This window comes from Equus quagga, chromosome 4 (genome assembly GCF_021613505.1).
Source record: "Equus quagga isolate Etosha38 chromosome 4, UCLA_HA_Equagga_1.0, whole genome shotgun sequence".
NCBI classification, from domain to species: domain Eukaryota; kingdom Metazoa; phylum Chordata; class Mammalia; order Perissodactyla; family Equidae; genus Equus; species Equus quagga.
In genome coordinates this window covers 120,002,751-120,025,910 of record NC_060270.1, presented here as the reverse complement: position 1 = coordinate 120,025,910, position 23,160 = coordinate 120,002,751, and the positions used below count along the sequence as shown (strand labels likewise).

The 23,160-nt window shown below is 36.9% G+C and overlaps 1 protein-coding gene across 4 annotated transcripts in view; it reads right to left on the bottom strand.

The window, feature by feature from the left end:
- ITPRID2 (ITPR interacting domain containing 2) overlaps window positions 1–23,160 on the bottom strand; it is an 84,664-nt gene that overhangs the window by 10,705 nt on the left and 50,799 nt on the right. For 3 of the 4 annotated variants that reach the window (XM_046659391.1, XM_046659390.1, XM_046659388.1), the window contains 12 exons: window positions 23,003–23,052; window positions 22,074–22,130; window positions 19,776–19,815; window positions 19,592–19,690; window positions 18,127–18,335; window positions 16,528–17,228; window positions 9,699–9,771; window positions 5,808–5,896; window positions 3,249–4,442; window positions 1,102–1,179; window positions 895–1,022; window positions 465–615 (listed from right to left, as the gene is read on the bottom strand). In XM_046659391.1, coding sequence (XP_046515347.1) covers window positions 465–615; window positions 895–1,022; window positions 1,102–1,179; window positions 3,249–4,442; window positions 5,808–5,896; window positions 9,699–9,771; window positions 16,528–17,228; window positions 18,127–18,335; window positions 19,592–19,690; window positions 19,776–19,815; window positions 22,074–22,130; window positions 23,003–23,052 — 2,869 coding nt within the window. The remainder of the gene's footprint in view (window positions 1–464; window positions 616–894; window positions 1,023–1,101; window positions 1,180–3,248; window positions 4,443–5,807; window positions 5,897–9,698; window positions 9,772–16,527; window positions 17,229–18,126; window positions 18,336–19,591; window positions 19,691–19,775; window positions 19,816–22,073; window positions 22,131–23,002; window positions 23,053–23,160) is intronic. The other variant, XM_046659389.1, reaches the window with a different exon arrangement.

Genomic DNA, 23,160 nt, shown 5'->3' with positions numbered 1-23,160 from the left:
CTCCTTAAAAAACATAAAGAATGGAAAAGCATTCAAAATAAAGAAAAAGTTTAAGATAAATGGTTATTTATTTGAAGGAAAGAAAGGGGGAAAAAAAAGACTGGGTGAAATATATATTTGTGCTCTTTGCAGTTATATGCAGTGATTAAAATCTAAATTAGTCATACATTAACCCACTATCATTTTTCCTTTAAAACACCCAAACTTTTGTGTTGCTCCTTATTTTCTACTATTAAAAATTATGATTAAAAATTTTCAATGTATTTCTAAATATACTAAATATTTAGGAAAATAATCACAACTTGCACATTCAACTGATTTGAAGGAAAGGCCTCTTAAACATTCTGCATGCTTCTAATGCTATCAAAATGAGTGTTTTTAAATTAAGGTACTTGTCCTAAATGATGTGGAAGACTAGAACGAAACTCTCAGTGAAAAGTACGACAACCCCCCCGGCACCGTACCACCAGAGCTGAGGAGCGGAAGGGAGAAGGCACGGGCTGGGCGCGCAGCTGGTCCTCCAGGCCCAGCAGGCGCTCCTCCAGCTGCAGTTCCAGGTCCTGAAGTTCCATTCGGACTGCATTTCTCAAACTCTGCAGCTGATCAACTTCATACCTATCGGTATGGTGACAGGCACACAGTTTGAAAACAGCAGTCTGGAGGATTCATATTCACAACTCTCTCACAAGCAATCAGAAGGTATTAAAATTCCAAGTTTCATAAACTAGCACGAGAGCAACTGCAATAGGAGTAATCACTAGGAGAACTCGTCTTTCTTCCTCTACCCTCTCTCACAAATATCCCAAACACTAAAAACCAGATTACAAAAAAGGTCAACAATGCTTTCTGGATCGAAAAATACTAGAGCTACATTAAGACAAAGCGAACTTTTACCTTTCCTCCTCTGTCATGTGATGATAAACCATCGTCTGCTGACGCAGCATTGCCAATTCTAAATCCATCATTTGTGTTCTAAACAAATTCAGGCTCCGCCTCATTACCTGGAGCTCCTGAAAAGTATTCTAAAATACAATATAACAAAATCATACTTCTAAATCGTACAAATTATTTCGTAACACAAAGATTTCAGTAAGAACTTACTTCATAAAGAGGTAGAACAGACGAGTTCTGAGTACGATATGGAGCAGCAGCAAGGTCATGTCCTCTCATCATAGGGTACTTCAAAAGAGTGAAAGTATGGTTACAAACCAAAGCTAAAGTAACTACTTTCAAATTATCTAAGGTGTTAAAAAGGTGGGATTTGGGGCTACATATTTTTCTCTTTGAGACAGACACAAACGAACAAAACACTTCATATTGTAATCAGGAACCAAATAAATCAGTCCCCACTGCTCCCTTTACTCCTCTGTGTCAGGTATAGGAATGAGGAAGAGGCAAAGCACAGGTACAGTTCAAATCTGTGTCTTGCGGGACTTCCCTCTTGCCTTGAGAAAGTAGAAAAACAAAAACGAAACTCAAAAATGTAGAAGCAATAGCAGACGTCACTCTGAGACTACAGAAAGCATTGACTTGGCTGGAAAGAGCAGCAAGCCATAGTCACACTCATCCTTTAGACATCTGAGCATCTACTATATGTCACTATTTTACATAGTGGAGAAAAGAAGAGAAAAGGCATTCCCAGCCTTCAAGTGTTCTCATAGTGTAAGACGGAAAAGTTAAAAAAAATTATTTTAATATTGGGGTGAGTGGGTGAGTGCTATGATGGAAACACACCAAAATCCAGATTAGATGTGTGAGTGTTCCCAACAGTGGTGATACCTGAGCTAAGTCTTAAAAATGAACAGGGCTTCGTCAGGCAAAGAAAGGCAAAAGTGGGGCATTACAAGTTGAAAAAAAAAAGGGGGGGCATAAGTAAAAACGGATACCTAGGAACGCACAACAATTTAGAGGGCTGCATGCAGTTCAATACAGCTGGAACACAAACACAAGGAGTGAGACTGGAGACACAGGCAGACGCCAGGTCATGAAGAGCATCTGTCTATTGAGTAGGGTGGAGTGAGGGTGGGAAAATTAATTAGCTGAGTAACTGATGGGACATCCAAGAGTAAGACCACATCTAGAGCAGAACAAGCTGGCCGAAAGAGAGAGGTGCACAATGAGGGTGCAGTGGACAGGGCCCTAAGAATCCCCAGTTTCACGTAATTATAGCTGAAAGGGTAAATATCTCACTCATAGACAGATATCTCACTAATTAGAACTCCGTTTTGTAAGGAGGAACCTCCACATGTAAGGACAGACATCCACGTTCTGGTTAGACTGAAAATAATTAGGAGACAATTGTCATGAGGATAAAATCTATATTTGAAAGAAGGTATATCTTACTATACAACTTAAAAAGTTACAACTTTCATTTTTGCTTTCAAAGTGGCTTGCTGTCTACTATGTCATTATCATAAGAGATCCATTATATACATTCCAGGCCTCCTGACTCCCAGCTCAACACTCTGATCATTACATTACACTGTCATTTTCTTCATTTCCTCAATTGTCTAAACGTAAGTAGTTCAGAGAAAGATTTAGAAAGGAAATGTGAAAGGCAAACCTAAAGACAATTTGCTTATTCTCAAAGTTTTCTGAAATTATTTCCAGCTCACTAAAACATCTGACAGAGAGGACTTTAGAGTGACAAGACACATAGAGGATTTTTATTTGAATTCACACTTTACCTGAGTTTTTCTCTGAGGTAACGGCAGTCTTTGAACCCAGTGGAGGCAGACTAATTCTGTGCCAGAAGAGCAGCATCAGGAGTCAGTAGATGAAGGGAAAGCTTAGTCAGAGAGCTACGAGCAGAACCAGGAGGCCCACGGTGACACAGAAGCCAAGGGGAGGAAAACTTAGAAAGGAAGAGGTGGTGAACACTGTCAAATGGCAGAGAGAAGGAGAGAAAGTACTTGAGGAGGAAGATTCTTAATAACAGGGACAACTTGACTCCGACAAAGACACTGGAGGAGAAGCTACAGAAGGGAAGAAACCGAATGAGCGAAATTTCTTCTCTAGAAGGAAGGGAGACTGTGAGCAGAGAAATTAACCTTATTCGGGATTAGTTACAGCTTTTCCTTTGAGATGGAGGGAAGAGTAGAGGAGGAGCGCAGGCACAGGTAAGTTTAGGCATGTAAGAAAATGAAAGCGAGGTGCTTCATGCCTGCTGGATCTTAGATCCTCTGTGAATCAAGAGGTGCACAGATCAATAAAGAAAAAAGTTAAGAAGGATATACTTTTTCTCATACCTGTGAAAGATTCTGCAGTGAGTTTCTAATATCATGCAACACTCTTCGCAACTGCATTTCGATGGCAGAAGGAGGGTTCGCAGAGCAGGCTCGGTAAGGGTAGGCAGCATGTCTATGTGAGTAGGGACACCCAAAAGGGGAAGTGAAGGCACTACAGGTGGCGCCCGAGATGTTGGGAACACTGTGAGTGCTCAGAGTTCTTGTGTGCTCACACAGGGGCCTTTCCTGCCACTCAGAGTGGACAGAGTGAAGGGAGCAGGTGGACTGGGAAATAGGCGCCGGAGCATACAGTGAGCAAGTGGGAGTCCTTCGAGCATGGCATTCCTCCAACCGGTTCCCCTCGCTCGGAGAGGCTTCTTCTTTCTTCACAGATGATGGAGAGATGAAAATGGTGGATTTAACTAAAGACTGACCATCTGACTCAGTCACCTCTTTTTCTAACTTCTGTTCCTCTTCAGGTGTGTACTTATAGGTGAAGGAAGGTGGACTGCATCTGGTCTCCTTTCCTGGGGACAACCGAACATTGACAGAGGACACAACCTTCACTGGGTTCAATAAGGTGGTTGGTAAGGACTGAGACCTTCTTAGAGGATAGCCAGCTTTTGCAAATAAGTACCTCTGTTTTAACAGATCTTTCGACTTTATCAAGCTACGCCCTACTCTTTGATTAGACAGACTGCACACCTTCATCTGAGCTCTTTGCAAAGCTGTAGTAACTCTGTCCACAGAAGAGGGAGGCCCAGTTGTATCTTCCGAGCCCTTCTCACTGCATTTAGCTTCAATAGAAGCCAACGATTTCAGAATATGGTGCGTGGTATACTGGGCAAATTCACATTCACTGCCTTTATCCACATCACTTTCAGCACTTGCTTCCCTCTGCAGTTCCAATGGCTGTGCTGGAGACAAGTCCTCTTTCGTTTCAGTAATTTCAGTAGCAGGATCCCCTGCACTACCAGTGGACTGTTTATTTCCTTTATTCTCAACAGTCTCACACTGCGGGAAATCCTGGCTATCTGACCTTCTTTTGTCAGCAACTGATGTTGCCTTCTTGCTTCCCTTCTGAAAAGGAATCGGAGACTCCTCCTCTGATTCTTGTGCTATTGGTCTGACATGGTCTTCACCAAATGATGTGACTGTTGTCTCACTGTCACAACTATCAGCACTACTCCCCATGGCTTGCAAGGACTCCTGAACCTGTGAAAGGAAGACAGGAGGAAGGATGGAGAATTCAAATGAGAAATATCATTAACAAAATACCAAACTGATATGATGCTTCTATACTTTTAGGGTCTCCCGCCTCGGATGCTGTTCAAGACTGCTTTTATTGCTCCTGATCAGAAACCCCTCCACTTTCTGACAAAGATTATTCTAGACCTTTACTATTTTCCTTAAATCCTCTTTTCACTACCCATCTCTTTTTTTTCCAACATGACACTGACTCAGAGAAAATGGACAAAAATTTCTCAACTTTCTTCCCCAACACCTACAAACTTCCCCATACCACTCTCCTCCTCTCCATTCTGAAAGGAAACTATGTCTCTTTTTTCAAAGCTAATCCTTCCAACCAGTGCTTTTGATCACATCCTCTCCAGAACTTGGGTATTTCTGGAGTTTCATCCCAGATTTTCCTGCATCAAGTTCTTTTTCTCTTCCAGTCCCCTCCCTTAAGCTTCTCTAAGTCATTACCCTATGAAAAAGACCAAAAGACCTATCATCCTTCAGCTATCATCCTTATTTGAAAAAACAGTCAACATTCAGATCTTTTCTTCCTTAACCTCAATTTACTCTCCAATCATGCTTTTGCCTCAGTTACTCCATCAGAATTACTCACTCAATTCAGTTTCCAAATAGCCAAATTCTCATCTTTTTACTCTGATGGCCATAGTTCTCCTTTCAAAAGTTTTTCCTCCATCTCCCAGTTTTTCTACCCACGAGATTATTCTCTCGGAGCCTCCTTAGACACTTCTCTTGTCTGTCTATCCCTTAAATGCTACGTTTCTAAAGGCTCTTTTCTGGGTTCTCATTTTCTCGTATTCCAATTTTCTTTAAAATTTGCTTATAAAGTTTTAAACAACTTTCATGTACATTCTATGTACTACAAATACAGACTATAAGCTCCTTGAGGATAAAGATGTGCCTATCTTCTGGGTTATCTAGTATACCATACCTTAAAAGTAATATAATATTCAGCAAGCCATGGATCCACACTCAATGTTAGTTATTAAATAAACAATTATTGTAAAATACTGAAAGACAATGATAGTAAAAATAAGAAAAATAACAGAATAATGATTAAAATAAACTCTCTTCTCTGGTAGTCCAAAAATAAGGGAGTTTTTTTTGTTCTTAAATATTCAGTCAGAGAGAGATAAAGAATTAGTGAAATCTAAAATTTGCAGCCAAATGCTTAGATAACATCTGCATCCCTGGAAAGTTTTATTCTTACAGTCATTTGAAAAATAAAGACTACACAGATTCAGTCTTAAAATGTATAGCTACTGAAAAATCGCCTAAACTGAAGCAGTTAATCACAGTGCCTACTACAATAGAAAGTTTTACCTGAAGATGATTAACGGAGAGAGACTCTGTTGAATCTTCAGCAAAACCACTGCTATCAGAATGCTGACTTGCGGTACGTAATAGATGATCTACCGAAAGAAACACCATCATACAAAACTGCTACATATGACTTCAATGAGGACGGTAAGATTACAGACATATGATTCCCAACAAATAGATGACACACAGCATTGACGCTTTCTTAGAAAAGTAAGTGTTACTTATGCAAAACTGTGGCTTCAAGGCACAGGAGGTAACTTCAATTCATCAAAAACAATCAGAGCTATCACAAATTCTCAGTGTTCAGTTGCTAATTAAGCTTTAATTATAATGTATTTTGGTAAATCCAATTAATGTCTTATTCTTGGAGGACAACTGGTTGAAAAAATCAGTGGCTCTAATAAAAGAGCCCCAAAGTAGACCATTTCCATAATGTAAAGATATAAAGATATTCAGTAGGTGAAATTAGAAGTTTAAATGTAGTGTGTAAAAACTTTTATCTTCCTAATAAGAAAAGAATACAATTAAGGCCAATAAATTAAATAATTTGTATGCAAAGACATACTTAAATGCCTCTGATGTTCCAAATGATGCAAACATTTCTAAGTTATGAAACAACTATTTCATAAGAATTGCATGAAACTCAAGTAAGTTCAACCAGTACATAATATTGTTAATCTATAAAAACCCTGTTCATTTTTCACTTCAAAATTCTAATTCCTGGTTAGTATAACCTAAAAAAAATTCTTTTCAGTAAGTGAAAAGGCCAATTGAGCTCATAGCAAGCATGGTCACACACCCATCCACACCACAACTGCCACAGGCGAGACACTTTACAAGTGTTACAGTTACTAAGAGAGATGCTTCAAGTCAAGTTCTGCAGAACCTCAAAAGCAACAGGCTAAATAAAGTGTTTACCAAATCCACATTCATTTAAGATTTGAAGGATAGGAAGGAAGAACTTGCTAATATGTTTGAAGAGTCCAAAATCAAAGTCTTTCTGACTTTGAAAACTATTACACTGTAGCCTCAGGTTCAACCTGGAGCAATACGGAATGGAATAATTTTTTCCCCATTAAAAATTTAGAATACTTCTGTAATATTATTTTAAAATGAACAAAACTGGGGGCCAGACTGATGGCAAAGTGATTAAGTTCGCGTGCTCTGCTTTGCCAGCCCGGGGTTCACAGGTTCGGATCCCAGGTGTAGACCTTCATGCGGCTCATTGAGCCATGCTGTAGCAGGCATTCCACTTACAAAATAGAGGAAGATTGGCATAGATGTTAGCTCAGGGCAAATCTTCCTCAAAAACAAAAACAAACCCTGCATAATAAAATATAAGGAATTGATCCATACTCTTGATAAGCCTAGGTAAATTAGAATAATTGTGAAACTAAATTGGAATAAGCTGTTACCATAGATACTAATTATGCATTACATTGACTGAGAAAACGATTAACATCTTATGTCATAGCAGTTATCACCGTAATTATATTTGCATGTCTTTTTTTAAACAAACTAGACTGTGAGTGTTCTGAAGGTAGAAACCTTATTTCTTCTTTGTATCCCAAATACCTAGAGCAAGCTAACAATGAAAAATGTTTGCTGAATGAGTCAATGACGATAACTATCTTCTTAAACCAACAACAAAATTAAAGCAGTCAAGCTTAAAGAATTTAGAAGTGAAACTGCCAATCTGGTCGGGCAAAGGGCAGTGGCCAGAGGGCCCAGGACGCCCTGAGCAGCTCTGCTCAGGCTTTCTCTGCAGTGGAGGACAGTTTGTGCCGAGTTCTCCCCTCCTTGGTTAGTCCTGAGCTCACAGAGGTTAGGACAGAGTGTAGACACAGGCTTCAGAACAGATGTGGGCAGTAGAAGAACATGGGAGCCTGGGTTCAAGTCCCTGCTTTACCACTATAAGCAACAGCTTCGCTCCTCAGCAAATCAGGTTAAGTCTCCTATCTATCTCACAGGGCGGCTTCCGGAACTAAGTAGAAAGTAGTTGAAACTATTTTGTAAACTGTAATCACAATCGAGGCTCTTTAGTGAGATATTTCAATTTCACAAAGAACACAGTTTGCCAAAGAAAAAGGTGGAACTAAAAGAAACAGACCTCTGTCCTAACTGAAGAGATAAGACATCATTTCTAATTAAAAACTAGGAAGTTAGAGCCAACGCTGAAATGAGAACAAAACAAAATCTGGAAATTTTACTTATCCAGTATCATAAAGAAATAAAAGAGAACACCAGTACACTCTGTTAGGCTAAAGAAAACATTAAATGTCTTCTGTAATACGGAAAATATTGGACTACACTCAACAGTATCTACTGAAGGTTAGCTTGTGACAGGAGTTGAGTTGCTAAACCTCTGTGGGCTTCAGTTTTTAAATCCTAGGACTGGATTTGACAGTAAGATCACCGTAACTTCAAAAGTCCTATTACTAAAGTGTGAAGTATTTTTATATATGTACTACATGCATTTTTTTTTACCAAACTTGTAAAGTAAATAAATTACCAGTGATTCTAATTCTGTAACTACGATTAATCTAAGATGCTTGCATATCACATTATCCAAACCTGACAGGCCACCCTCAAAAATGACTGAAACACTACACCTTGTTCTTTCTCCCTCTCATGTACACACAAAACCATTTTACTTTTAACTTAGAAAAATATGATTCATAAAAATGTTAGCATTTTTACTTATGCCACCAGAAATAAGAGACCTTATTTCAGTAAGAGGAAGAAACCCAGAGGTGAATATAAACCACATTCCGTCCTTCCCACCACAGGAAGCTTACTCTTGAAAGATCTTAAAGTAATTATACTGTTTTTACCCCTTTTGACACAGGGCAAGCTGCTTTTTCCAATGTATCCTTTGTCTCCCTATCTAAAGCAAAGGCCCCTTGATGGCTGTCAACTCTGCCTGACAGCTCAGAAACATACACAGATATTTATGAACTTACAAGGGGAAGAAAATTAAGCAGTAAAGTTCTTTTTGTGTCTGCCCAGAACTGTAGTGACCCAATGAGTAGGAACTAGTGTTTCTTAGTACCATATTGCAATCAAAGAAAAGAATATATGCAAATTGTCTCTTATGAAGTCATTTCAGAGATCAGAACACACATGTAATTTGCTATTCTAGGAACATACATATGAATTTTTGCTTAAAAAAAAAACAGGGTGGTTCAGCATGTGTAAAGTTTTAAAAATAAACAGCCCTACCTTCAGTGGTCATTTTAACTTCTTCGTTTCCTCTCTCCTCTCCTCTAAATCTCAAAAGCTTTGTAACTTTAAAGATCAGACATGTTTTTCTCATTGCAAGTTAAAAGTGAAAGGAACGGATTCCAAGGTATTTTGGTCAATAATTAATAATTCAAAGGAAGAATGCTACCTACAGCCACTCACCTTTGATCCATAGTTTGAATTTAATTTAACTAGCTTTAACTACTGCTGAGAGATTGGTGTTTTCTTCTGCCAGAGGCATATTCACATATTATACCTAGGAGCCAGATTTAAATAATGAAAACCCAGAGATGGGCAATACAAGCACACATCTCAATCACAACCATGTAGAAAGTAGCCCTGACCTGTTGCACTATCACTTCCCTACATCCCTTAAGCAGAACTTCAAAATATTTAGAGTACATGGAATTGTGTAACAAGATGATAACAGGATAAGCAAAAATTACAATGACTTATGAGCACATGCTTTCAAGAAGATATAAAAAAATTCTATAACTAAACCATAATGAAGCCTGCAAACCTGTGTTCTTAGTCTTCTTTTTACACTTACAGGTGCTACAAACACTGACAGATAAAAACCCCTTTTCCAAATCAACTGACGACATTTTGGTAATGTGCTGGGGAACTAGTGGGTATGGGTCTACTTACCTCTTTTTGACTTGCTAAGACCCAGCTGGTAAGTGGCTGGAACATGAGGAACTTCTCCCTCCGTACTCTGAACCTAAAGAATAGTTTTAAGTAGTCAAAACTTAAAGAATCTATGGCAAAGAATACCTCTTGACAATCATTTACGAAACAAATCAACTTAACAAAAAAAGTACCAAAGCTTTATATATTTAAAAAATGCAAGACATCTTATCTCAAAATTGTTAAGAATGTCCCACATCTTAATCTTATGATCTATTTTCCAATTAACAATAGGACTGCAAGTTTGTAACTAGCAAAGAAAAATGACTACTTGTATAAACTTCTTCCTTAAAAAACAGTCACTATTAAATGAAAAATAGATCCATAAGAAAAAGTTCTCTAAACGTTGTTAAACTTCCAAGTGTGAGGTCAATCCCAGGAGAAACGCCTGCACACTCACTGTGGCAGACCGACGCACAGTCAAGGCGATTAGAAGTCCTGCATCTCTGAAAAATGGCATATCATGCTCCCATTGCAAAGTTTGATAAAACCCCACAAATTTTCAGGTATCAGAAACCACTCATGTGTAAGACTGCTTTGTCCTGACATAAATGTTCTTTTAAGATATAACTTGGGAGTTATAAGTGAAAAAGCAGGTTTCATCACAGAACTAAATTGTTGAAAATCTTAAACATAAATCCTCCCTGAAAACTATGTTCAAAGAAGGTATCAAACCCACAAAAGTTATCTTTATATGCTCTTTTTTTCCCCCATCTGCACAATGATATAATTTAGGAATTTTCAGATTCCTTATTCCTACACCCAACCCCCCCAAATACTCCATCTATTTTAACATAACTAAGTCTATATTAAGATTAAGTATTGGCTAATACTAATTCCCAACACTTTACCCTGTAATGATTAGTACTTAAAATAATAAATGACACCCAAGTAAAGTGAGCAAACTAGTCAAACACACGGGTTTTCAACATTGAACAAATCAGACAGCAAATAGCAAACAGGTTTTAGGTAGTTTTGAGTTACGAATCCATTTAAGAACCAGAAGTATTCCAGAGGAATGAGTGGAATGATGAACATAAAACAAGCTCAAAGGTTAATGATATTATTACCCAATTTAAAATTTGCTCTGATTTGTGATATTTGTCCCACACAGTTTCATGAATCCAAGTTTATGCATCTTTTTAAAACTGAAAGCACACTGGTTATTTAAAACCATCACCTATAAATCACACAGAAAATAGTTTCTAGTATTCTTTGTTATTATTGAAAAATTATAATATTCTTCAAAGCAGCAGACGCAAGTTCAACAGGAAAACCATTGTTTTGTGTGCAAAGAAACAAAATGCATTTTCTTTTTATATTCAACAAAAGGTCTATTATTAGTCTCTATTCAGGCCTACCCTACTTCAAAGAGTTTTCTGTGAAGTAAATATCACACAGACCAAGAAAGTATAACTGAAATCCAAATCTCACTTTAATTATATTCTAGGAATCTCAGCTTAGGCACAGTATTATGATACTCCAAATTATAATCTCTCACTTTAAAATGTAGAATTATCACCTATTCTATGCCTTAGGGTTATAAAATTAGTCACAAAATAACATGACTTTAGTGAATATGTAACCTCAGTACACCATCCTTCAAGATGCTACTCTATGACAAGAAAAAGAAATCTACTCCCTCTCTCCTTTCACTACATACTCCATAAGTAATTGAAAGAAAAAGGCCCTTAAAAAAATAAGCTGGGAGAGTCATATTTTACTAATAAAACTACTGAAGTCAGGATCCTTCCTCCCACTGAGCAAAATCATCAATCACTTACTGAAGACAGAAACAGACCTGCTGTTGATAATAGTTTAAATTTCATAGCTCATTATGTTTTATTATGGGTCACAGTTGTCAAAGGGAAGTAGTCAAATTCAAAATGGGGTGCACCAGGGAAAACTATGACGCAAACACAGAACTTAGACTTCTGTGGCAGGATTTTCCCTGCTCAATGGTTTTAAATCTTCAGTGGAATTCTGATCATTTGCTACAGGTTTCCTTCTACCAAATTAACTATAGCTAAATATTGATAACTGAATTGAGTGATGGGTAATGAGCATTCATTATACCATTTTCTCTAATCTTTGGGTAAGCTTGAGACTTTTCATAAGAAAAATTACAAAAAAACCACCACTAAACCAAATTAATAAAATTGCTTGGTTTCAGTGTTTTGAGGTTTAAAGCTGTACGTAAACAGCTTTAGAGTAACGCACACAATTGAGTTACTTCATTTCAAAAATGTTTTAATAAAACAAAGACTATACCCTTTTGAATCAATATCCTGCTGCCATGGCAGGCACCTACTTCGTTTTCTAACATCTGTCATTTTGTCTTTACTAAGATGTATCTTCTAGGCACCAAACTATTGTATTGCATTCTACAGAGTAGCAATATTTGGAATGTTCTAACTCAGCCCTTCCTCCAAGGTTTAAAGAGAGCTGTACAGCAATTTTTGCTTTTTGGTTTTTTTCGCTGAGGAAGATTTGCCCTGAGCTGACATCTGTGCCAATCTTCCTCTATTTTGTACATGGGTCACAGCCTCAACATGGCTGCCCCTGAGTGGCGTAGGTCCCTGCCCGGGCTGCTGAAGTGGAGTGCACCAAACTTAACCACTAGGCCATGGGGCCAGCCCCTGTATAGCAGTTTAAAAAAAAAATAATCAAGGGGCTGGCCCTGTGACCGAGTGGTTAAGTTCGCGTGCTCCGCTGCAGACGGCCCAGTGTTTCGTTGGTTCGAGTCCCGGGTGCAGACATGGCACTGCTCAACGTGCCACACCGAGGCCGAGTCCCACGTGCCATGCCGAGAAGGACCCAAAATGAAGAATATGCAACTGTGTACAGGGGGGCCTTGGGGAGAAAAAGGAAAAAAATTTTAAAAAATTTATTAAAAAAAAAATCAAAACTGGAGCTTTACAAATTATAATTCTAATTCTTAATGGCATCTCAAAAAAATTCAAAGGAAAGAATTATTTTTCTAAAGTAGTATGGGGCTGTATATCAGATGACTTGAGTTCTTGTCCAATGTCTGACCCTATCACTCAGTCTGAACTTCACCAAGTTGTATGGTATAGTCAAAAGCAGCAGGTTTGTACAGAGACCCGAATTCAAGTCTTATTTATGCCACTTACTGGCTAAATGGTTTCAGATAATACCTGAGTTATCTGTGATACTTATCTCAGTTTTCTTAACTGCAAAATAAAGATCGAAACTTCCACCTCACAGGTCCTTAGGATGATCAAAGGTGCTTTCAAGTATTTTGGAACAGTAAAGCAGTCAAGATTTACAACCGCTCTCTCTCTGCCATCCTCTGGGAACTCCCTGCATGGACACTTCCTTGCCCCTCCCCCCAGTAAGGCACTGATATCAAAGTGAACATCACATCCCTCAGAAAGATGCTGGAGAACGACTGCTGTCAAGCAACAGCAAATGTTAGAGGGGAAAACGCTTCCTCATCTGTGAAGGGAGAAAACTGGAAATGAATGCAAAGATCTCTTTCTATGCTAGGTTCTGATTCTATAATTAGTGGCAAATTTTCATTTAAAAAAAAACCTTTTCAAGTTTTACTCACACACATACATATACGCAGTTTACTTTTACTGTCAGGTAAATACTTTTTAAAAGTAAACTTAGGGGGTCGGCCCATGCCGAGTGGTTAAGTCCACACACTCCGCTTCGGCGGCCCAGGGTTTTGTGGGTTCAGATCCTGGGTGTGGACATGGCACCGCTCGTCAGGCCATGCTGAGGTGGTGTCCCACCAGAGGTGCTCACAACTAGAATACACAACTATGTATTGGGGGGCTTTGGGGAGAAGGAAAAAAACAACCAACAAAAAGAAGATTGGCAACAGTTGTTAGCTTAAGTGCCAATCTTTAAGAAAAAAAATTAACTTAGTCATTTAGATAAATATCAAACAAAACTTAATGGTTAATTGGGCTTGGAAGTAACAAACATCAGTGCATTTGTCATGTGTTAAGAGTTCATATCCTACTGTGGATACAATACTTGCCCACAAAACACATACAGTTGAATTTCAAAAGCCCAAGGAACAACTTAACTATCTGTCAAGAATCTGACTGACTTTAGATTACTTTAACTCAGGCTAATATAATAAAAAGAATCCTGAAACTTAATGGCTAAAAATAATAAGGTACATTAGTTAAATCAACAATGAGTGTGAAGACAGGATTACAAATACTAAATCTTCAGAGCTTATAAAATTATGTATACTTCCAATAATATCTATATTTGAATATAAATTCATTTAGAGAGTAAAGAGACAAAGAACAACCTATTTACAGAAATACACAGGTAAAAATTCTCCTTCCTCAACATTTAAGTATGAGGAATTTTTCCCTTAAACCGTAAAGATGAACAATTGCTTATTGAGTAGGATCATTTGGTTAAATGGTGAATCATTCATACTACAAATCTACAGCTCTAGAGAGTTACCGTGATGTATTTATTCAACATAAACCGTTTCAAGAAGAATACAATAATTATTCAGTCAAATCATTTAGAATTAGAAAACTCGAGAGTAGGGTGTTACAACTTTTGACACACTGAAACATTTTAAATAGTCTACAAGACATTTTTTATAAGGCAAACTGACTTTTAACTGAAAATAGTTTCTGGCCTTTTTTTCCTTAAGAAATAGTCACTTTCATTCTCCAAGGCCTGGGTCAGTTTTGTTATCTATTTAAACTTTCTTTACATTTAAATATTGCCCCTCACTGCTCCTGGTGGCTGTCAGATCTTACCTTCGGCCTCAGAGGGCTCAGGCAGCTTCACGCACAGAGCCATGTCTGCACCATTTCTCCTACCTAGCTACCCAAAGCAGCGGGCAGTCAGTTAATCTGAAAACTGGCTAACTGAGAGAGAGAATGTGCTCTAACTTATATTTATTCACTGTTTTTACAGGAAGAAAGTTCCCAACAGGAATCAAACCTCAAGGGAAAGAAGTCCAAAAGAAAAATAGTAGCAATCTATTTTGAATAGGATTTAAAAGTTTGCTTCAAAAAGATTGTTCTCTTCACTTGTCAGTATGCTTCAAATCATGCTTGGGAGAAGAGGAAATTACAGAAACACGTTATTTCCCTTCTTTATCCATTGTTCTACACGCTCTCTTTAAAGTTCCCAAAGGGAGAAAAACACAATTCTAGGAGGTTTTTCTCCATGTTTGAAACATATCTGAAGAACAAGGATTCATTATCCTTAAAATTCCCTACATTTACAATGCAGCTATGGTTGAGCATATATTTTTTGAAAACAAAAACCTTCCATTATTCTTCAACCACCAATGCCCGTAACCTTGTACTTCAAAAAAAGCAATGTTCACTTCAACGTCACATTACTTTCTCCAGGAACTGGTTCCACCAGCAGAGGGAGCAAGAGAACCCCAGTTTATCATTAAATGTTAACTTGCTGCCAAAGCACGCCTAGCACTTTACAATGTTTTAAAGACCTTTTGTTTAAAAGACCTTTTGTTTTAATTAAATTACTCACTTTCCAAACTCATTATAATGAGAAATAAATTAGGAATTTAAATAAGAAAAATATAAAAATATATAAAGAAATTTTAAAAAGCTTACAAAAAGTATAAAATATTTCAAAGCACACTGCTCCTGCTCCCTTTTTATTTCACTTTTCAGTTGAAATTTAAGTATTAAAAGATACATTCAAAGACCACAAAAAAGGTGAATCGCTACATCAGCAATCGAAATTTTGCAGTAAATGAGAAATCTTCATTAATGCGAGAGATACTTAAGAGGACATTTATAGGCAGAATCAATGATCCCATTTCCAATTCCTCAAAATAATGCCACATGATTCTAAAACTGTAAACTATTACTAAAACTTTTCTGTAATAAATTTTGTTTAAAAAGTGCCTATTATATAATTCATAGCCACAACTCTTCAGCAGTATGTATATGCCTCAGTTTCCTCATGTGCAAAACGAGACCACCACCGCCTGCCCCAGAGACTGAGAGAAAAGGACTCCAAGGGCCTAGGACAGGGCCTGCCACAAGGTTCGGCTTCCACCCCAAGCCATATAGCTCCTACTCATGAGTATCAGCTCCCACCATTCGAAAGCAGTTTTGGCTGACCTTCAGCACAACGAATATTTTTATCCTGTCCAATTTGAAATTTATGTAAACTAGCAGGAATATCAGTAGGTTAAAAAGTACAGTAAGCAAACATTGGTCTTCTGGGTTTGCAGAAATCCTGTTCAGCGGCCTTTCAAACCTCCTTCCTCAAGGCTCCCTAACCTCCCCTTCAGGTACATATCTTCATGTTCCTTCCAGTCCCACACCCAGCCTATCCTCAAAGCCTTCTTCACACTTATCCTTTCCACTGAGATACGCAAAGAAAAGCTCACCCAGGGGCACACAGCAGTTCAGTGGCAGAGACAGAACTCAAACCTGTTTGACTTCAGTGCTTGTGTTTTTAACATTGCGGCGTATTGATTTGAATTTAAATACACTCTCTCAGGGCTTTTTCAGGGCACTAAAATCTTAAACTGAGAGAGAAAGGGGGTTAAAGTTCAAGTATCAGCAGCGGATGACAGAGGATTTAGAGGAGCTGATGAAGGCCTCCATTATCTTGACATCACACAGTGCTATGACCACTTCTTGGTTTGTGAAACACAAAATCAAAAACCTGAAAAGTCAAAATTAGGATGATCTTTTCTAGTATAAATCTATTAGTCACCTTTCATTTTAAAAACATTTTTTGGCATTTTTTCCCTAATTCACTATTTGCAATAAGACTGTCATTTTTTACCTACCTCTTCCATTTCAAAGGAGTCCTTCTGCTGTGCCATCATATTCCTTATGGACGGGATCGTCAGTGGTGCACATGGCTCTTTTTCAGGTGTGGACACATTGACATTTTTCAGCTCACTGCTATTTTCTAGCTCACTGTGGCCGGACATGTTGAAATCACTCCCTAAATCAGATTCCGTAATACCACATCCCTCACCCAGTTTATTCCCATGACTCTGAGTTTCTTTACTTGCTTCACTTTCACTTTCTTGGTTAAAATTACCGATTGCTTCATCAGAAAGTGGATCAATGTCAGCAATCTCCATCAAACTTGCTGAACCCCCTGACACTTCTTCTTTAACTGTGGCTAACATAGAAGAAGAGTCTTTCTTCTTTACAATTTTTTGAGACTTTTGATCATTTTTATTACCACTTTCTTCCATCACTGAAACATTCAGAATCTTTCCTTTTTCAATTGCTGGAAAAGGAGTAGTACCTTCTCCTTTCTCTGTTTTATCAACACACAAATTTAGTTTTGATAGTGTTTTCATCAAGCGATTTGCAGTGTTACTTCGGGTTAAAGGTGGAGGAGAGTCTGTCTCCTTGTTAGAGGTCACTGAGGACATACTTCCAATTCTCTGCAAGGGAGTCCCAGAGACTTGGGAATACAAAGAAGAAAACGCATTGGCCACAGTAGTAAGCACTTCAATTTGACGAAAACGGCCTACAAAAAGAAAAAAGCATTAATTACATATATATTTATGTTTATATATATACATATACTAAACCATTACTATTGTTCAGAATTCCAATGACTGAACTTAGATCACAAAGATTATGAAACCAAATTTTTTTTCCTTATCTAAGACTTTAAATTTCTCTGTATTTACTGTGGAGAGGGAGGAAGATTTTTCACTCTAAGCACTAGAATTTACAATTTAAAAAAATCAGAAAAAAGCACAAAGCATGATGACAACTTTGAGTAAAACAGAAAGGACTAGCTAAGGATCTACAGCTGTGATTCTGTTTATAGGTCTTGGACTCCATTAAGACTCCTCCAAACGTCCTCCTAATAATGTATACATAAGTACATATTTCAGACCTAATGGGGAATTGGATTTACAGATCTCTTAAAGCTAGTCCAAGGACCACCTAGGGATCTCAGTTTTGGCACTTCTGGTCAACAGAGAAAAATAAGCAAAGATATAATACGAATAAAAATTATAAAATTAGCTATGCTATCTTAGCTTTATGAAAAGCACCCAAAACTGACTGACTTCATTTAACAGTAACAAGGCCCCTCCTATACTTCTTTCCTTCTTGAACAAAAGCAATCTGGAGATAAGTATAAGGTTCTACGAGTAAGTTACACTCTAACAAGTGTTCCTCTACAAGGTAACGCTTAAATAAGTCAAGAATTAGGGAGGAGGGGAAGAATAGGCAAGTTAACTTATATAAAGAGAATAATAAAAATTCAGAATAAGTAAAACAAGTATTGTGTTAACCTTAATAATTAAATTTCCAGTGCTATTTGTAGAAATTAGTAAGTCTTTAAAAATAAGACCATCTTGCTGTGGATGCTACAGTTTTAAAAATAATATGCTGACATTTAAAAACCTTACTTGTTAAAGCATAATTTGGATTTTCTACTTCCATTCGTTGCATTTGAGCGCTCAAAAATACTTTAATATCTATCCCTCTAGCAAATGATGATGAATTAAAAAATCTGGAAGGAATTTTAGAAGCAATATCTGGTTCATCTCGTCCAAATCCAAGATTATAAAGAATTTCTTCAGGATCTTCCTCATAAAGTTCCAACAATTCTGAAACGCTACAAAAAAAGAAAAAAGAAACATCAAGATATAAAGTAAGTTTACAGTCCACATCACATTATAAATGAATTCATATTCCTGCTTTCCTGTGATAAAATCTTTTCCTACAGCTTCTGCTCTCTAAACCATTATTTATTTCAGCATCTTTATACACTATGTACTAAATGTGATAAATAACCCTGAAAAAGGGTCCATGCTCTTTAGCTATTAGTACTGGGAAGAAGAGCTAACCCCCAAGAACACACTCAGTAAGAGATTTATTGATTCCTCACCTTATTTTTTTGGTCATTTTAAGAGATCCCCAGTAAAGTGGCTAAAACAATTAGAGGACAGCTGAGGGAGAATAAGGAATAAGCAGATTAAAGAACAAATGAGAGGGAAAACACACTAGGAACTAGCTGGTAGAACTTTGGTACCAATGGGCATTGTGTGGAACTTGAGCTTTTCTGCTGTCTTTGGCTGTCCCAGAAGAGGCAACACAGGTAACAACCTGATCTCAGAAAGTGAGGGAGGAGCTTACTCTCAACTTTTCTCTAACCACTTCCACTCAGGAAGGAGGAGGAGTAAGGCAAGGAGAGCACAGGTTACACCAAGGTAACTTCCAGCTCTACTTCTACTGGGAATTGACCATTCACTATCCCTTCTCTCTCGGGCCACTGATGATCCACACCGAGTCCCACTGAGGAAAACGGGAATGTGAAGCAGAGAACTTGAACAGAAGAAAACGTCAATTTGTTTCAGAGAAAAAGCTCATATTCCAACACAATAATTTGGATAACAGTTTAAACTGGTTCCACAGGCACATGTTTTGCTTATATTAATATATTATAAAGATCTTTGTTTTAGTATAAAGATAAATTTGCTTAAATATCAAGCTTTAAATTAGAAATTCTGACCTTAGAAATTAAATTAGAAATTCTGATTTTTATGGCAGAGTAACTCAAGAGCCTAACAGAATGGAGGATTTTGGAATAGAAGTCACACCACTATGATATTTCTCTTTCAAGTTGTTGAGAGGGCTCAAAATACTCACTAACGGATACCAGTAGCATTAACAACATATTTGTTGCTTTTTATTTAATCTTACTTTTAAAAAACAACAAACAAAAAGAAGCTCCTGTCAGTTATGCTGATCCATGAAACCCTTTGGATTCCTTTTGATTTCATACTACCACGCCAAATCCAAGACTGAAAAAGTGCTAAGAGTAGGTCATCTAGAAGAAGGTAATTGTAGGATAATTTCAGAATAAGTTACCTTGAGACTGTCCCACTACTTTTCCCAGATCCAGTGGAATTCATACTTCTCCCTTTCTGATGAAACTGCAGTCTTCTCTCTTTGGCCAAGATATTATGGCTATAAACAAAAATTAGATTATATACAACCTTATTTTCATAAATGTTCATTTTTAAAAAGGAAGAAAACAAACACAGTTACATACCAGTTTTCAATTTGAGCATCACTTTCATGGAGTTGGTTGGCTACAGATAAAAAGAATAAACACAGGGCAAAATTGTTAGGAGGATGGTAACTACAACAATACAATCATCAAGAAAGGAAATTATCCACAATATTATAGCTAAATGCTTAATACGACAAACTTTTATCTTGGCTCATTAAATGTGCATCATTAAAAGTAGTATGTAGATCAATAAGAAAAGAACCAATACCTTTGGAGGGTATTTTTGTTTTTTGTTAGCAACATAAAACTAACTACTTCCACTGAATGTTTAAAATAAAAAGATATATAGACAACCAATTAAACTTCTTTGACAGTTTAGAAATAAGTAGTAAGGATAAGATGTACAGCATATGTGGTTTATGTGGTTCTAATCATTAAATTTTAATGCTGCTAATAAAGAATATGTTAGGACCAAAAACATGATTTAGCATTATTTAAGTCTGGCAATAGCATAAATCAATTTCTAATGTGGCTTTTTTAAGGCTGAAAATTCACACCAGTTACAACCAATTTTTCATGCATGTACCTTGAAAATTTCTACTCATTTCAACCCAAGTTTTAAAAATTGCCTTTCAAGTTTATCTTGACTTACAAGTTCTAAACAGATAAATGTTGTTAATGTTAAGTTTAGAGTGTGTTAAATTTACTGTAGTTAACTTTTATAGGCAAATATAAAGAATCAAATTAATTAAAAACATATCTATTTCAGCATATCAGAATTTTTTCTTCATTTCCAATCTGCGAAATCATGGCAATTTCTTATGTTTCTCTGTACAGCCTCCAGAAAGGTGTCTAACACGTAGTGCTCAATAAATATTTACTAACTGAATGAAAATAATCTTGAAATAATTTTCAGTGAAGCAACATAATAGCTCCCCTCTTCTCTGGGACTCCTTTTTAGGGTCTGGTCTCCAATAAAATCACTCAATGTGGACCAACAGGCAGAGCACACAGGATTTTTAGGGCAGTGAAAATATGCTATAAGATATCATAATGATGGACACATGTCATTATACATTTGTCCAAACCCATTAAATGTACAAGACCAAGAGTGAACCCTAATGTAAAGAACGGACTTTGGGTAAATATGATGCCCCATTATAGGTTCATCAGTTGTACCAAATGTACCATTCTGGTGGGGGATGTTGATAATGAGGCATGCAAGGGGGTAGGGAGTATATGAGAAATCTCAGTACGTTCCTCTCAATTTTTCTGTGAATCTAAAACTGTTCTAAAAACATAAAGTCTTAAAAATTCCATACTGTGAAACTACTAAGGCAGATATTAAAAGTGCTATTTACAGTAATACTGAAGTGCATTTCAATAAGGGCTTGCTTGGCATGTTCAACTGTACTGGCTGAGAAGAAGTAAGTTTAAGTTCTTTACAGAGTTTATTCCTTGAAAGCATATTAACAGTGATAATAAAAACTACTATATTCACATATTCTAGAATTTTCAACATTAGAAAGTTCCAAATAAGTTATCTATCATAAGATCGAGGATATTAAATTCAGTGGATAAATTCACTATTCAGCAACTTATAATGTAAAAAGATTGAATAAAATCCTTAATTCTTTTTTTATAAAAAGCAAACATTAATAACCCAGCTATACAGCTACCAATAATCTTAAAATACCAGTAAAATCATTTAAAAAATCATAATTTTACATTGTGGAAAGCTTTATTATGAATTCACAGGAAGATTATATAATCTGTGAAAATTTAAACATAGCACAAAACACTTTTAAAATGATAATGCAGTCTGCAATAGACATCAGCATAATTATTTCTAATGAAATTATAGTAACTATTTTGTCTTTATCCTTTAATCTTCTAAAAATCTGGAAAAAGAGGAAGAGGGAAAAGACAGGAGACACTTGGATGCAAAGAGAAAGCCTGCAGCTCTAAGTCACACATACGGCTACCTCACACTAAAAATACGCTTCAATTTAGTTTTCTCATGTATAAATATTTAAGCTTCCTTCCTTCTGCGGGACAATTCTTCCCCCAGTTTTATCACCAGTGTTTGTCCCCAAACAGTTCCTTTAAGAATTTAAGTCCAAGGCAGACATATGGACATTCCATAATGGTTTTTCAGAGTCATTCCTACAGGCTCTGACTAGATTATTAACACACAAAAGGTTCTGTAAAAAATGTGTCTGAGCCATTTTCAAGAACTTTAAATTTGGCTCTGAAGATCGTAAACCTGAAAGCACTCGCCTTTCTCTCTTTAATTTTAAAACTACATGAAAATACAGTTCTTACGAACAAATATACCTTCAGCTCCCAGTGACAAATCATCTTCAAAACTTCCTCCATTTCTCACAAGCACACCTGCAAGAAACAGTACAAGATTTATCGTGGTGTTCTGTCTTCCTGATCCCCGGGTAAGTGTAAAACCATTGCTTTAGTTAAAACAAATTGACCAAGCAAAACATAAGATACATTAGAGTGTTTCAGACCCAAACATAATAAGTACAAGATACGTAAAAGTGTTTCAGACGAGAATGCACTCAGAAATTATTCTGATTTTATGGTTTCAAGAAGCAAGTATAAGCTTTTACTTTATCGTAAAGAAAGTACGATTTGCAGCCAGGTAAAGCTGTTAGAAGCCAATCTACAGGCTATTTTATCCTTATTCTGCCTTTGAAGATGCTCAGTTCGATGACATGTCTTACCCAAGAGTTTCATGGAAAACCAGATCCTGGAGCAATCTTTCCTTTTACCCTCCTTACATGAAGTCAGGAACTCAAGCTCGATTTTCTGATACTGTAAATGTTTTTTATATGCCTTGCCACTACCTGTACATTCTTGTTGTACTTTGAACTTTAGAATGCTGTCTTGCACAGGTGGTAAAATTTCAGGTGTGGCAATTTCAGTTAATGTAAGCAAAGAAATGCTGCACTTAAGCTGACCTAGTTAATATATATTTTCCTTATGTTTACATGTCATATTTCCATTTAGTTTCTATATCTTTATCTAGATAATAGAAATATGAGTTTCACATTGCAGAAAAGTTTGGTAATTTGCTTAAACTCAACACTATTTTATGGTTTATGACAAGGTTTCTCCCTTTTGGCTTCTCAGAACAGCATATTTTATAAACATAAATATCACTTTTAAATTCATCCACCGACTTTCACTCAGAGGACAAATGAAGCAGGACCCTCATAAAGAACAGATTTAGAAAGGCAGCTTTCTCTTACCTTTGAGTGTACTACTGCTCTGCTCATCCAGTGAGGCTCCCAAAGGGGTACTGAAACCACGTAAACATAGAGAGCTTAGTGTTGGAAAGCTGTCACTGCACAGCCTTACACTTACAGAGTTCTAGCAAAGCAAGCTTCTAATCACAGTTTAACTCTCC